The sequence below is a fragment of the Silurus meridionalis genome, chromosome 16 (genome assembly GCF_014805685.1).
Source record: "Silurus meridionalis isolate SWU-2019-XX chromosome 16, ASM1480568v1, whole genome shotgun sequence".
Classification (NCBI taxonomy): domain Eukaryota; kingdom Metazoa; phylum Chordata; class Actinopteri; order Siluriformes; family Siluridae; genus Silurus; species Silurus meridionalis.
Window position 1 is genome coordinate 9,127,795 of NC_060899.1, and position 17,236 is coordinate 9,145,030.

Here is a 17,236-nt window from a genome sequence, read left to right on the forward strand (position 1 = left end):
CTTTCACAATTAGGCCTTTGTAATATGTATCTTTTCATAAATATTGAAAACAGGTCAGAGTCAAACAATAAGTGTACCTGCACAAATGCGAGTCAGTGTCTGGATGACCATCCATTTGTGCTCGAAAGAGCTGGTAGATGTTTCCAGAATAGTCAGGAAAATCTCTCTGAAAAACACCTGACAGAGCCAAGAAGAATCGATAAAATTTGATTTAATTGTATAGATTTCGCAGGTACAATCAACTAACTGTGTGTACCTTTATTCTTTCTTACCTCAATCTGCATCTTCAGGTGCACTTTAAAGTGGGAGAGCAGGGTAAGGAAGATGGCTAGAGAGAGTTCAAATACTTCAGGCACTGAGGAAACGCCATTCTTTGACAGTGCCACACACAAGTATTGCTTGATCGCGTTCACAAACATCTCGTGCGTGCGAAACACAGGGCCGGCCCCTTGAAGCACCGACAGCAGCAACTGGAGCGAGACCACCTTAGAGCGTAGCTCATGAGACCTAAGTGTCAAAAGAACATCATGACCACTTAAAAAGATACAAAGCTCTAAAAGACTGGAGAAAAGGCTGCCCATTTCTTATCTGGATTCTAGCATTAATATTTAGGTCTTATAAACTAGTGATACAGCTCGTAGGCAGGCCACAAAAATGGGCATTTCCACACATTTTCACAAAACCATATATTATATATTTATATAATATATATTATTTATATATATTTCACAAAACCATATAGTATATATTTCCTGACCTAAGATATAATACAAAAATTACAGTATGCTGTTTTTCAATACAAGGTGAGGAAATGATTAATAGGTTTTGGGCACATTTTTTTTTTGTTCTTCTGTATTTTCTTTGATTAAAACAATGATACGCAATTTATATAGTATGTCAGGTAGTAAAACAGGTGTATAAATAAGATACAGTATACACACATATACATACACACACACACACACACACACATATATACACATATACATATATATATATATATATATATATATATATATATATATATATATATATATATATATATATATATATATATATATATATATATATATATATATATATATATATATATATATATATATATATATATATATATATATATACACATACACACACACGTTTAACACACTATATGGACAAAAGTTTGTAGTTTGGAATGCACTGCACACTCCAATATTTGGCCAGCTAGACTTCAGTACAAACACAAACACCAACCCTGAACCCTCACTATCTATCTATACATCCATCCATCTATATATATATATATATATATATATATACACACACGTATATACATATATATACACGTATATACATTATATATATATATATATATATATATATATATATATATATATATATACATACAGGAGTGCAGAATTATTAGGCAAGTTGTATTTTTGAGGATTAATTTTATTTGAGGATTAATTTGAACAACAACCATGTTCTCAATGAACACAAAAACTCATTAATATCAAAGCTGAATATTTTTGGAAGTAGTTTTAGTTTTAGCTATTTTAGGGGATATTTGTGTGTGCAGGTGACTATTACTGTGCATAATTATTAGGCAACTTAACAAAAACAAATTCATACCCATTTCAATTATTTATTTTACCAGTGAAACCAATATAACATCTCAACATTCACAAATATACATTTCTGACATTCAAAACCAAACAAAACAAATCAGTGACCAATATAGCCACCTTTCTTTGCAAGGACACTCAAAAGCCTGCCATCCATGGATTCTGTCAGTGTTTTGATCTGTTCACCATCAACATTGCGTGCAGCAGCAACCACAGCCTCCCAGACACTGTTCAGAGAGGTGTACTGTTTTCCTCCTTGTAAATCGCACATTTGATGATGGACCACAGGTTCTCAATGGGGTTCAGATCAGGTGAACAAGGAGGCCATATCATTAGATTTTCTTCTTTATACCCTTTCTTGCCAGCCACGCTGTGGAGTACTTGGGCGTGTGTGATGGAGCATTGTCCTGCATGAAAATCATGTTTTTCTTGAAGGATGCAGACTTCTTCCTGTACCACTGCTTGAAGAAGGTGTCTTCCAGAAACTGGCAGTAGGACTGGGAGTTCAGCTTGACTCCATCCTCAACCCGAAAAGGCCCCACAAGCTCATCTTTGATGATACCAGCCCAAACCAGTACTCCACCTCCACCTTGCTGGCGTCTGAGTCGGACTGGAGCTCTCTGCCCTTTACCAATCCAGCCACGGGCCCATCCATCTGGCCCATCAAGACTCACTCTCATTTCATCAGTCCATAAAACCTTAGAAAATCAGTCTTGAGATATTTCTTGGCCCAGTCTTGACGTTTCAGCTTGTGTGTCTTGTTCAGTGGTGGTCGACTTTCTGCCTTTCTTACCTTGGCCATGTCTCTGAGTATTGCACACCTTGTGCTTTTGGGCACTCAGTGATGTTGCAGCTCTGAAATATGGCCAAACTGGTGGCAAGTGGCATCTTGGCAGCTGCACGCTTGACTTTTCTCAGTTCACGGGCAGTTATTTTGCGCCTTGGTTTTTCCACACGCTTCTTGCGACCCTGTCGACTATTTTGAATGAAACGCTTGATTGTTCGATGATCACGCTTCAGAAGCTTGGCTATTTTAAGACTGCTGCATCCCTCTGCAATATATCTCACTATTTTTGACTTTTCTGAGCCTGTCAAGTCCTTCTTTTGACCCATTTTGCCAAAGGAAAGGAAGTTGCCTAATAATTATGCACACCTGATATAGGGTGTTGATGTCATTAGACCACACCCTTCTCATTACAGAGATGCACATCACCTAATATGCTTAATTGGTAGTAGGCTTTCCAGCCTATACAGCTTGAGTAAGACAACATGCATAACGAGGATGATGTGGTCAAAATACTCATTTGCCTAATAATTCTGCACTCCTGTATATATATATATATATATATATATATATATATATATATATATATATATATATATATATATATACGTATATATATATATATATATATATATATATATATATATATATATATATATATATATATATATGTATACACACACACACACACACACACACACACACACACATACATACTCATACTATATGGCCACAGGTTTGTGGACACCCGATCATACAATTCGTATAGGCTGTTTGAACATTACATTCATCACATCACATTTGCTGTTAAAATAACCTCCACTCTTCTGGGAAGATATTCAACTATATTTTGGAGATCGATGGGGATTTATGCTCTTTCACCCAAAAAGATGTTAGTAAAATTGGGTACTGATGTAGAGTAAAAAGGCCTGGGGTGCAGTCAGCATTCCAATTCATCCCAAAGGTGTTTAATAGGTTGAGAGGTTAGAGCTCTATAACAGCAACTGTGTAAAAAGGAGCCCTGAGAGCAAAGAGCACTGATCTGGATGCACTACCTGAATCTTTATTAACTGTAAGATCAATTATGGCTGCCTGAATATAAACTAGATTGTAAATAATTGTAGCTAAAAATGAAAAGTAGAAAAAGACAACTGGATTGTGTTAGTGTTTGTTCTCAAAAGTGAAGGCCTCAGTTATTGTATAGAGAGGCAGGATTTTTGGTTAGACAACTGCTTGTAACAAGTGCTGCTTGTAACAAGTGTGTATGACAATTATTTTAGGTCATGGGGCAGAAATATGACACCAACTTGTCACAGAACTTGAAAGGCTAAGTAGAAACTCCAGCCTCACTGTATGACCATGTTTTGTAACATCCAACATGCTTAACTGGAATTGTTAGTCACTAACTGTTACTCTCAGACACTATGAAATTTCATTGCTGTTACAAATAAAAGTTAGACTTGTTTCTTTAAACAGGTTAACACATACAATGCAAAGTGCATTTATTTCTCTTCCACACATATTCTGGAGGTATAAGTTTTGTTACAAACTATTGGCCCAAAAGCACCTAGAGAGGAAAGAGTAAAAGCATTTAATGTCTCACTTGGGGTCTGGTGGTCCATCAGCTAATGGCTTCATGGAGAGTTTGCAAAGGGAACGGAAGACCAGGAAGGCATCTTTCTGGAGGATGTGTGAAAAGCGGGCAGCTGTCTGTGTGCTCTGCATCACCTCTGACTCCTGCATACACATGTATATGTATATGTAAATGTATACATACATATACGCACATACACACTTGAACTAGGAGATGCAAACATGTTACAGCAAAGACCCAAACCTGTTCCTGCACTTCATGGTCTGCATACAGCTCTTCCCTACCTCAACCCTACTGAATACCTTTGGCATGAATTGGAACTCTGACTGCACCACAGGTTTCCTCTAAATCAGTACCTGATTTTACTACTTCAAATCGTGGTTGAATGAGCACAAACCTCCACAACCACATTCCAAAACTTAGTGGAACATCTTCCCAGAAGAGGGGAGGTTTTTTAAGCATATGGGGACCAAATGTGAAATGATATCTTTATAGAACCTGTACATCAACTTCCAGCACAAATAATTGTTGTTTTAAAGGCTACAAAACCTGTGATGCCAGAAAACATAAGCCTTTGTTACTCATGGTGTAATGATTTTCCAGTAATGAGCAATATGTCTAAATCCTGGTCTGGGTGTTGCAAATGTGGTAGAGGGATTACATGCTGTAGAGTAGATGGTTTTTAAGCAGCAATATTGCAGCAGGTTTCTTGCATTAAGCTTTTCTGTGTGTAAATTACGCAGCAAACAAAGGTGTTTCCTGTTAACTGTTATCTACTTAATACAGTGAGTTCAGAGAACTTTCAAGGGCTGAGTAACAGTATGTGAGACTTTGTGAAAAACAAGATAAGTAGACAAAATGTCACCTTGACTAGAAACCACGAGACCACAAGCATTATTAAACAATAATAAACTAGCAAATGTCTGACTCCTTAGGGTCAGGCTAAGAACCAAATAAATAAAACCAAATGAAGCAGTGCTTGTATTTGTAACATACCAGGATATCTGAAGACACAGAGGTTTGGTCATCCACAATACCATTCATTTGCTGAGAGTCTGTCCTGGCCATAGGGGGTGTCACTTTGGACTCAGAGTCAGATTGTTGGTCCAAGCCTACTGAAGCGGAAAGAGTAGAACTAATAAAAGATCACATATGGGCCTGAAATGCCATATCCCCAGCATGATTAAGAAAAACAAAAACAAAAACAAAAAACCCACTGAAGTCATGGTTCTTAAAGTAGGGTCTGTGATGCATTGCCAGATTTTTGTTTTACAGGATACAATGCTTAAAAGCACAATCCATTTTTAATTTAATAAATAAATATTGTTATTATTTAGTTTTGTTTGAGTAGCTATACAGTATAAATTTGCACTTTGTTTTGTATGTGTGAAACTTTGTGGCAAATGTTTGATGGCTCTAATAAATAACCAAATATGACTTACACAAACTACTTGTAGGCTTCATACTGGAGTAGCTGGATTATATTCTGGGTCAATAATTATTATTATTTTTTTATATATTTAAATTTGCAATTGAAATCAAAATGTATGACAACCACTAATATGAGACATTAAATTAGACTTTTTTTTTGCTAAAAGTTAAAAGTTAAAGTTAACAGAAATGGACACATGGGTTATAAATAAGCTGAATAAGATGCTTATTCTTAACCCATAAAATCTTTGCCAAGGACTTTGGCAAAGATGCCTCTGCCACCAATAAGTCTAATCTGTCTTGTTACTAATTAGCCTGCCTGAAATAGCCTTATAATATACCTAAAGCATGGATAAATTGAGGAAAAACTATTTTGGACATTTAAAGTTTACGCTGTTTCACCAAATTCTATTAACAAATCGGTTCAATTGCAAACAAGAGTCTCGAATAAATGCTAGAACATCTGAACAGCCGAAAGATATAATCGCCACCATTGATATGGCAAATGCATGATCGAGACATTGCCTAATTATTGTGATATGGAAATTCTGACTATTGTCATGTAGAAAATGGGTTTACACTGCCACTCACCTCCCTCAACAGAGCTCTCTCCCAGGCCACTGTCTGGCTCAACCTCGTCTTGGGCCTCTGATGCTTGCTCCATCTCAGCTTCCCGATTAACCTCCTCTACCTCACCATCCCTCTCTTCTAGCGGCTTGGGCATAGTAGGATTTGCCTTCTGCAGTTCTGGATCATAACAAATAGAATATTACAAATCAAAATAAATAAGTATATAAAAAACAGTTGTCCATTCAGTGCTTTCAGTTAACATGACAAAAATTGTACCTGGTTGTGAACTTTTGGTTTCATTCTGTTCTTGTACAGCTGGTTCCTCCTGCGTTTCCCTTCCTTCTGATTGTCCGTTAATAGAATGGTCCTGAGGAGTAGGAGGTGTAGAGTTGAGTTCAAGAGGGCTCAGAGAGGCCTCTGGAGGCCCATTCTGCGGGGACGCACACACTCCTGGTGTAGGTGAAGTGTTTCGGGAGGTTGGGACAGGATTTGGGACCTGCAGCCGTTGCCTCTCTTTTTCTGCTTCCTGGGCTTCGAGCGCCTACAACATACATGCAATTGTATATAATGTACAGTATCTCACAAAAATGAGTACACCCTTCCCATTTTAGCAAGAGACAAGGGACAATAATATAGAATTTTAAGGGACAATATTACAGAAATTAAAATTAGATTTACTTTAGAGTAGTCAATGTGTAGCTTGTATTGCACACAGATTTACACCATTGTTATGTAGCACTGCCTTAATCCTCATGACCATAGAATTCACCAGCACTGCACAGGTTGTTGCTGGGATCCTCTTCCACTCCTCCATAATGACATCACAGAGCTGCTGGAAGTTAGACACAGGCCGCTTCTCCACCTTCCGCTTGAGGTTGCCCAACAGGTGCTCAATAGGATTCAGGTCTGAAAACATACAGCGAAGTCCCTGGCTATTTTCAAGCGACGGTTGAAGACCTACCTCTTCCTGAAACACTAAATTAGCTCTTTCCAAGTTTGCTTTGTAGAATTCAAGTGTTATATTTATATTAAGTTTGTAATCTTGCATACCAGTGTAGATTTATTAATTGCTAGAAAATCAAACTACAAAAAATACACTTTGTACGTCGCTTTGGATAAGGGCGTCTGCTAAATGCCGCAAATGTAAATCTAAATGTAAGACATATTTGGCCACTCTATCACCTTCAGCTTCCTCAGCAAGGCAGTTGTCATCTTGGCGGTGTGTTTAGGGTCGTTATTAAGCTGGAAAACTGCAGTTCTGTTTAGTCTCTGAAGGGAGGGCATCATGTTCAGCTTCAGAATGTCACATTACATGTTGGTATCCATGTTTCCCTCAATGAACCGCAGCTCCCCAGTACCAGCAGCACTCATGCAGCCCCAGATCATGATGCCACCACCACCATACTTGACTGTAGGCAAGACACAATTTTCTTGGTACTCCTCACCTGGGTGTTGCCACACATGCTGGAAACCATCCGAACCAAACAAGTTTATCTAAGATCAGACCACAGGACATGATTCCAGTAATTCATGCTCTTGGACAGGTTGTCTTCAGCAAACTGTTTACAGGCTTTCTTGTGAGCCAGCTTCAGAAGAGGCTTACTTCTGGGATGACGGCCATGCGAACTGACTTATTACAGTGTGCGCCGTATGATGTGAGCACTGACAAGCAAACATTTGGCTTCTGCAACCTCTAAAGCAATGCTGGCAGCACTCTAGTGCTGCTGTTTTTTGAAGACAGCTTCTGCACCTGACACACAGCATGAGGGTTCAACTTCTTTGATGGACCCTTGTGTGGCCTGTTCAGTGATACCCGTCCTTGGAAAACGTCTGTATGACCCCGGCCACAGTACTGTAACTTAGTTTCAGGGTGTTACTGAACTTCTTATAGCCTAGGCATCTTTGTGAAGAACAACAATTCTAATTCTCAAATCCTCAGAGTTTCTTTGCCATGAGGTGCCATGTTGAATATCCAGTGGTCAGTATGAGAGAATTGTATTCAAAGCACCAAATTTTAACTGCTCTAATACAAGATACACAAATTCATATTTGCCTGTCAAGCAGACAAAAACATGAACATAAGACATGTGGCTTTGTATGGTTTACCAACATACAGCTGTTATCACACAGGGTGTACTCACTTTTGTTGCCAGCTATTTTGACAATAATGGCTGTATGTTGAGTTATTTTCAGAGGACAGTAAATCTGTACTGCTATACAAGCTGCACATTGACTACTATCCAAGTTTAATTTCTATAGTATTGTCACTTGAGAAGAAATACTAAAATGGGAGGGGTGTACTCACTTGTGAGATACTGTATGTACAGTATATGTATGACAAAATAGGATAGAGTATTATTACAATAACTCAAATTACAGATGATCCAAAAGAATCTAAAACTAATAATGTAACAAATCGAATAAATGTATAGAGTTAAAAGAGTTGGTGTTAAAAATGTAATGTTTTCATTAATAAGTTAAGAATTGATACCATTAGGATGGGCTGGGAGTAGGTACCTATGCTTTTGCATCACACTACCACATCCTTCAAAGCCTTAAATGTTTTATTTTCTTAATAAATCTGCAAAACTCAGTGATTATTCTGATAAGTGTTTATACTGACTGCTTGGTTCTCCATGCGTGTAAAAATGACGTTGAGCATCTGAGTTAGTGTGGCCTTGGCTGTCGTCTGGTTGATCAAGTTGCGACTGGCCAGGTAGATGTTATAACAGGTACGCACTGTCAGAAGGATTGTGCCCTCGTGAATCTCTATGTGCGGAGATGTGACTGCAGTAAGGAGAGCCTGGGAAACCAAACAAGAAAATCACAGAAATTTTACAATGGCTTAACAGTTGCTTCAGGATATGATTTAATAATTTTGCAGTGGGGTTACAACATAATTACTTTGTAGTAATTCCAAAGATATTATAGCATCTTACCAATATGTACCGACATTTAACAAAAAGATAAATTAATTAAATAAATTATCTCCAGTGTTTATGCCTTTAGAAATCGGTAAGACTACAGAAAACACTCAAGGCACACGATGCATTTGTTTGAATTTTGGCTTGCAAAACGAAGTTTAGGAAAAATATATTTTTCATTCCACCTTTAAATTAAGCAATAATAGTTTAGCCTGCCTGAACTAGGCCACAGAAACTGGTATGATTTTTGAGACCTCAAAAATCACTTGTGACCTTTAAAAGACTCGTATCTTGCTATCCATCTGGCAAAACCAATAAATCATAGAGAGCTCTTACTTTGATAATCTGGAGCTGGACTCCTTCATCAGTCTGTGGACCTTGGAAACAGTTACAGATCGTTTCAACCAGTCGGTCGATCAGCCGTTTCCCTGGTGCACCGCTATCCGGTGCATTACCCGTGATATGGCCATAGGCAATGAGTTTCTACAAGACAAAGAAAGACCAGGGTTAGTAAAATTACATAGGAGTGCATTAATTGCAAATATAATGTGTTCAGGTTGTCATTTTAAACAGGCTTTTTTTCTGTGTGCAATACCGAAAAGATTACTGAAATAGGTATGAATATATACAATACCTGTAGGCAGTCCAACGATGTACTGACAATGCGTGGAGACTTTGACTGACATGCCAATTCAAAGGGTAACACATACTTGTCAGCTTCGATGTAATTAACTTTGGGAGGAACCACAATGCCATCCCTGAAAAAAAATTATTCAATGAATACAGCTTTTTGTTAAAAATAATGACAGTGATTGGCTGAGAGAGTGATGCCTGAAGAACTTTCTCTACAGTTTACAATTTCAGCTGCAGCTCTATAAACTATCGATAACAAAAAAAATGGTCGACCACAGTGCCTCAGGAGCAGGGATGCATCAATACCATTTTTCAGACTGAATTAATGTTTTTTTTGGAAGTAACAAGGAGTACTGATACATAAAGAAAGATCTTACTACTTTGTAATCTGAAAAACACAGGATATTTCATTTAGCTATATATATATATATATATATATATATATATATATATATATATATATATATATATATATATATATATATATATATATGCTCCTGGTGATGAACTCCATGCAGCTAGTTTAAAAATCTAATTCCAATTAAACGATATCTTCGATAAAGGGTGTGATTGGGCACCTAACCCGAGTACACTGAACAGTACAATTGAGTATGGTCATTAAAAATAAATGTAGGGTGTCTCGAATTGCACCTTGACTCCTAAGCTGGATGTGGATGGTTAAAAGAGTGTGTCTTGGTGCTTGCAGAATTGAAATGCTCATAATAATGTTGTTATAATAACCTCCCCTCTTCTGAGAAGATGTTCCACTAGATTTTGGAGTGTGGCTGTGGAGATGAGTGTCTCATTCAGCCACAAGGGTGTTAGTAAAGCCAAGTACTGTTGGCCTGGGGTGAAGTCAGCATTCCAATTTATATAAAAGGTATTTAGTAGGGTCAGAGCTATATAGCAGGTCACTCAAGATCTTCCACTCCAATCCATGTCCACCATATATTCATGGTATATGTTAAAACTCCCTTTGTTCACAAGTCTACTGTCATCCTGGAACTGGTTTGGGTCTCCTAGTTCAAGAGAAGGGAAAATTTTATTCTACCACATCCAACGACAATAGAATTGTATGGCTCCAACTTTGTGGTAACGGCTTGGGGAAGACAGTTTCCACATTTGAATGGAAGAGACAAGTGTTCCAGTACTTTTGTCAATATAATGTATGTGACATACCATCATATGATATGAGGTTGTTAGTATCAGAACGTATTTACAAATACGAGTGAATGAGCATGGAAGTATACTGATACCAGGTACTAGCAATGGTATCAATGCATCCCTGCTCAAGGCTAAATCATATACTTCAAAAATCCTCACACAGGTACTTTAAGTAAAGCTCTACTTATACATCTTTTTAGCTACAAGGCATGGAAAGGAAAAGAAAGGATGATGGACTCACTTCTGATTTTGCAGCTCAAGTTTGATCTCCTCTGAAAAATTGAGAAAAACATGCAAGCATGTAAGTAGAACTATTACTGCATGAATCAGTAAATATACAAAGGACTGTATAATAACATACATTTATATTTAAACATAACAGCTCTTCCTTCCTGAGGATGTGCAAATGTGTATATTTGGGTCTGTTCTCGTTTTTCTGTACTGCTGGCCAAAGATGATTGTGCTTGTGGTCACATTTATTATTAAGTAATCTACTATCTTCTTCTTCCAAGTGTAAGATGATGATGTGTTATTAAGTTTTCGTGTCTGCTTTGTGACTCCCGTTTATGCCAGTTTTGTTGTGATTGTTCAGCATACAACCTTCCTAAACTTGTTTCTGGCTCACAGTGATGATACTTCATGTCAGGACTTTTAACCACTGAATACTTTAAATTCTGGCAAACAGCTCTGACAAGCACAAGTCAATTTAAACGCATTATCTCCTCTATGAAAACAACTCTTTCACGAGAACTGGAAAGCTTAATCTACTGGAATATCACTTAATCTAAGATTACCAATAAACAAATACAAAATGTTAAGGTATACCATGGAAAAACATCATTATACAGTCAACTTTTCTGTAAGGAAATGGTTCTTTAAAATATTCTGGAAGCATTCTCCAGTGTCAGTGCTTTGGAACAGTCAGGTAAAACTGTTACTTTACGATTACCACCACATTACAGTATATGGATGATGGATGTGGTGCTTCATGAATTCTCGGTAACAAACCATGTTGAAAAAAAAGGCACTAGCTTCAAAAACAAGTGAAGAAAAGAGTGTTTATAGCTGCTATAATACAAGTAATAAAAGGACATTTTTCCACAAATACACTATGCCGAAGACATGCTGTCCTTAAAATAGAAATAATTTTGATAACTAGTGGTGGTATATGAGGAAAACAATTCTGGACATATTTTTATAAGAACTTAATACTCATTTATTGATTCTTTTTTAAGAGTAACACAAACAGGTATTGTTTCTTCCTAAACTATAATCTCTCATTTATCTTTCATTCAGATTCTGACAAAAATATGACTATTAAGTTAATGCAAGATTAATTCTTTAAAGGACCAGGTTTGAATTTACATCCATCTCCTGCTGAATAAAAACCATCCAACTGCTTTGCTGAAGACATTGCAAAATCGGCATGATGACAGAAATGGCCCCTAAAAAGGGAAACCAACACACTGTTGCTCACAGTGATAATGCAAATATGATAACATGCAATCATAGTCAGGTTATATATTTCTCTAAGAACAACTATTCCACTATCAGCAAAATATGATGTAGCATAAGCAGAGCCATACTCTTACTACAAAATCTTTTTATATATATATATATATATATATATATATATATATATATATATATATATATATATATATATATATATATATATATATAAATAATTAAGTCATTGGAGACTTCCTTGTGAGATTTTAGCTGGAAGAAAGAAGTTAGCACTAAATATCATCTGCTAAGGTTTCTGTAGAAATGGGTGTTCCCTGTGCAAATATACTCCATTCGTTGACGCAACAAAGCCTTTAATGAGCTGAAAATCTAGTAAAAGTCTTGGTCTGGAGCAGTGTGGTTTTTGTATTCGTAGTCATTATCACATCAGATATCTACATGCAACTGCAGGGTTAACTTAAGCAACACTTCATTTCATAAAACATGAGCAAAACCATAGAGCTGATGTAGACTGATATCTTGTGATACATCAGCAGCTACAAGTGCTAGAACAATCTGAGAAAGTCAAACGAAATGAGACTAAAAAAAGGATCACTTGTTCCAAAACTATATTATTTATAAAATAATTGTAAAAAAAGTAGATTAAAAAAATATATATATTTTATATATATATATATATATATATATATATATATATATATATATAAAATGTGATGAGGATATTATGATTATGATAATAGTGTGATGATAATATGTATGTCTCATCAAAGTTACAAACTTGATAGCTTTTCACAGCTGCACCATGAAGGCCTGATTTATTTGTCATGGCAATGTTTCAATACTGACACCATAAACATTTTTAAATGTTGATGATGATATGAAACTGTGTATTAAATCTGGGATAATAGCATAGCTATCTATATCTATCTATATCTATATCTATATATATCTAGATAGATAGATAGATAGATAGATAGATAGATAGATAGATAGATAGATAGATAGATAGATAGATAGATAGATAGATAGATAGATACTGAATGCAAAGTTATGTCACCAATGAATAGGTGCACTGTATGCGCAAGGTAAGCCGTGCACTATGAATCCGGGAAACTGCACTGCAAACAGCTCTGCTGAACCAACAGACCAGTCAGTTTCTCGAAGTTATAAACTAATAAAAAATTGAACCTGACTACTGAATATCAGCCTTATCAATGGCTTTCTTTTTTTTTGGAGGAAATTTCAGAACAAAGATCAGAAGTTGAAAAACGTCATTAGGAAACACGATCCTACACCTTCAGAAGTATCAGTTACCTCCCTAACAATAATGAGTCCTGGGGTAAAAGTCTCACAACCACTTTTTTTTTTTTTTTTTTTAAAGCTACACGCCTAAATAAAGCATTCAAGAAGTGCAGAGAGCTGCAATGTTACGCAACGTGTGTTCATGACAATTCTGGGAGGGAAAAAATATCACTTTGAATTACATTTATTTTATTTTTTTTACTGACATACGATCTTCAGTAGTACATTTATTTTGTGAAGAAATGGTTTAAAAAAAGAAATAAATAAAAGAAGCTAACTTTTATGGTTTCATCTTTTCACTGACATGTTGGTGTTGACAGTTTCCTACACGATCCAAAACACTGTCAGACTATCTTCACATTCTGGCACCAGTTTATTTTAATCTGAAGAGAGATGAAGCAACTCTTTGCTACTTTTAATCTTTCCTGTTCGATTAACTTCTCCCCTGCTCAGAACAGATCGGGTTCCAGACCAAAATGCCATTCTGTCAACACTATTGTACTTGTCAGCTTGTAGATCACTAACTAGCTAAACCGGGTCTCGGCCCTTACTCGACAAAACTGTGTTGTATCACTAAGAATAGCAGTCCACAATTCAACCAAGCAAAGTATTCCTGTGAAATCACTGGGATTACATTCTTAACAAAAACACAGGACCAACCCCCCAAACAAGCATCAGAGTCCTGTAACATTTAATACTGACAAATGTAACGTGTTTCAGGGTGGAGTTTTCCTTTAATGACGTTCACAGTGAGCAAGAGGCACCTATGCAGGTTAAAGGATCAATTACTTGTTTTCATGTGTTTCCATTCATTGATCAAGTAAGCAAATCTGAAGTTCTCTGAGACAACACGAGTCTAGAAAATTGAGCAACCTGACTGATCTAAGCAGGCCAATCACTGATCACTGATCCAGTACGTATTATTATATGATTCATCAAACATCTGTGTGTTAATATAACCCTACTCGGCAATCGGTAAAATCATTCATACAGCATCATTCAGTTAAGTTAATAGGACTATGACTATGGGAACTGTATAAGACAAAAGCGAGCAAAACAAATCTCCGAGAACTATCTAGAGGACTTCTGATGATGTGTTCGCTAGTGATAGCCAGCAGACTACCGAGCGACATCATCGTGATGGCAGGGTGTGTGTTAAAGCAAATAAAACAACAATGAATGAAGCACATTTGGCTGACAAACATTCAGGAATCAGCTCGCAAGGGAAGCAGAGTTCTCAGAAAGGAAAGGAGGAAATGGTTAGGCCCTGGTAGAAACCCGATCGTGGACAGTGTAAACACATGCGCTGAAACTGAACGCGGATTTATAAGGTGTTGCATGTTGTAAAGAACACAATCGGTGTTCCGTGGACAGCTGTTTGTAGCAGGTGAGACTTGGCGGTGTGAATGTAAGCAGTGCTCACCCAGAGCCACCTGACAGGCCTTGCGCAGCTGGCTGTGTTGGCTCCGCTTCACCTCCTTATCCGACAGGATTTTCTCCAGCGCCCGAGACACAAACATGCTCTTCGTCGTAGCGCTTTCTGTCTCTGTGTGCCGTTTATCTAAGTCGAATTGTTGCTCTTTCATTTCTCGTTCGCGAAGTCGATTTCCTCGTCTAGGCCGTCATTGTCGGCCTAAGCCCTGCTTTAGTGCAGGTGTCAGATGCTACCTGAAGCTGGCCGACGTCGCCGCTGGTTGTATCGGAGCGACAGACGCTGCTGTCTCAGCACTGGGCCGCCATGTTGATGACGAGTCATGTCACGTGTTCCTCAGCCGCTCGAAGTGGTGTACATCCTGAATGTTAGTCTCCGTAATAACGTACTCTATCAAACAATGCACGTTATCTCTTAAATCAGGACATTAAACGAGTATTTGAAAGCAAAATTGTGTCTGGCAATGAGTAATTTGTTTCACGGATATTCGTCACAAGATATTTATATACGTATTTCCGTCTTGTGAATTTTGCATAAATCGCCCACTCACCACGTGACGTATGCAGGAACCTGTAGACGGTACTTTTGGCTCAATATGTTGAAATGATATATATGTTCATGACCATTAAATATACGTAAAATCCAAAATATTTTTAAAAAATTGTCATAGGAACAAAGCTTTGGTCAGGCATTGAGCAAAAAAATTACCGGATAGATAAAGTTACTTATCCGGTTTACTATGGGACAGCTTTTCCCTTTGGTTTCTGTTCACTATTAACCCGCTTGGTGGATATGAAGACAACTTTATTCAGAATGTTGCTCCATTCAGTGCTTATGACTTTAAAGCCTTAATAATCCGAGACGTGTTAAATTTCACATCAAACATTTACATCAATCATTATTACCTGTGGGCACCTTTTCAAATGTATGCATCCAGACTATATAAAGAAAAGTTCCTGTTTCCCCAGTCAATGCAGCCAAAGTAAACAGGCAAACGGTGGCACAGGAGCTCTTAGAAGTGTGTTTGTTTCATTCTTGCGAATTATTTTGGCCACGTATTTATTTTTAAAAGCTTAATATTTGACATTTGCTGTCCTAACATTAATCTACACTCTTATATTTTACACTCTCTTTCAACTGTTTTCATTGTTGTATCATTTATTTTTATCTTACTGACAATAATCTGATCTTTTAAACTACTGATTCTTTTAAATGTTAGTTGTAATGTGTCAATTTATTTACTTGCCAATGTATTTGTAATCATATGTCAGTCAGATATCAACAGGACTTTGATATTAGTCCAAATTTGATGTTTAAGTTTAAGGTAACTGAAAAGCACAAGGCTGTCAGGTAATGTCACTAAAACTTGTCTTATGTTGACACATAAAGTGCGATAGCAAACAAAAGCATAATTGTCCTGTAATATGCACTTACATTTAGGCCACACCTCAAAATGTTAACAGATCCTGGTTCACGAAAAAATATGCCCCATTTTTGATTGCAAGTCCCGACAGCAAATAGTGAGAACAGCTGAAAAGATCATTGAGGTCTCTCTTCCCTCCATCATGGACATTTACACACTGCATCCACAAAGCCACTAGCTTGTGGCTGATCACACACTCCCCACACACTCTTCACCCTCTGTGAAAATGTAACATAAGAATTCAGGCCCTCACATACTCTGTATCTTCTGTCTTGCTGTCTTATGTTGTTTTATTACACTAAATGTCACATACATGCATTTAATGTCGTGCCCCAGTTAGTTTTGTGTTACCTTTTTGTTAATTTATGTCGTCTTATGTAGCACCTTGGTCCTGGGTCCATTGTTTCGTTTCACCGTTTACTGCACTTTATATGGTTTGAATGACAATATAAAAACTACTTGACTTAACTTGAAATGATCATGACACTTTGTGTTAAAGGCCTTTACATAACCCATACAGCTAATTTTAGCCCATACTAGAAAAACAACACAATATCACCTCAGAACAGGGCTCTAAAATACAGTAACTCACTTTCAAACTGGAGCAAAACAATTCAAAACCTTTAAAGTACCATTAAGTTGTGTGAAGATGATCTTTGTATTACAAAAATGTTTGGACTGCAGCACAAAAGGTTTAAAACATTAAAACTTTTCTAGAAAACTTCAGGAAAACTATTAGGATTTTTAATGTTTTAGGATTTTGAAAGCACTGCAGTGATAAAATACATGAAATACTTTGGGTTCATTTTTAAAAAGAACACAGGACAATGCCTGCTTAGATATTTTATTCTTCCTACTGTTCTTCCAGCTAGTCATGTAAATGAGATTTAGCTTTAAATGCA

General features: G+C 37.0%; 1 protein-coding gene across 2 annotated transcripts in view; it reads right to left on the reverse strand.

The window, feature by feature from the left end:
* arfgef2 (ADP-ribosylation factor guanine nucleotide-exchange factor 2 (brefeldin A-inhibited)) overlaps positions 1-15,393 on the reverse strand; it is a 36,548-nt gene extending 21,155 nt beyond the window's left edge. Inside the window, exons 1-11 of one of the 2 annotated variants that reach the window (XM_046869691.1) lie at positions 14,903-15,393; positions 10,949-10,979; positions 9,545-9,668; positions 9,247-9,393; positions 8,610-8,789; positions 6,263-6,527; positions 6,008-6,163; positions 4,982-5,097; positions 3,995-4,128; positions 273-507; positions 78-177 (exon numbers count right to left, since the gene is read on the reverse strand). In XM_046869691.1, coding sequence (XP_046725647.1) covers positions 78-177; positions 273-507; positions 3,995-4,128; positions 4,982-5,097; positions 6,008-6,163; positions 6,263-6,527; positions 8,610-8,789; positions 9,247-9,393; positions 9,545-9,668; positions 10,949-10,979; positions 14,903-15,065 — 1,651 coding nt within the window. In that variant the 5' untranslated portion in view covers positions 15,066-15,393. Of the gene's footprint in view, positions 1-77; positions 178-272; positions 508-3,994; positions 4,129-4,981; positions 5,101-6,007; positions 6,164-6,262; positions 6,528-8,609; positions 8,790-9,246; positions 9,394-9,544; positions 9,669-10,948; positions 10,980-14,902 lie in introns of both variants that reach the window. The other variant, XM_046869690.1, reaches the window with a different exon arrangement.
* Between the last annotated feature and the right edge of the window lie 1,843 nt (positions 15,394-17,236).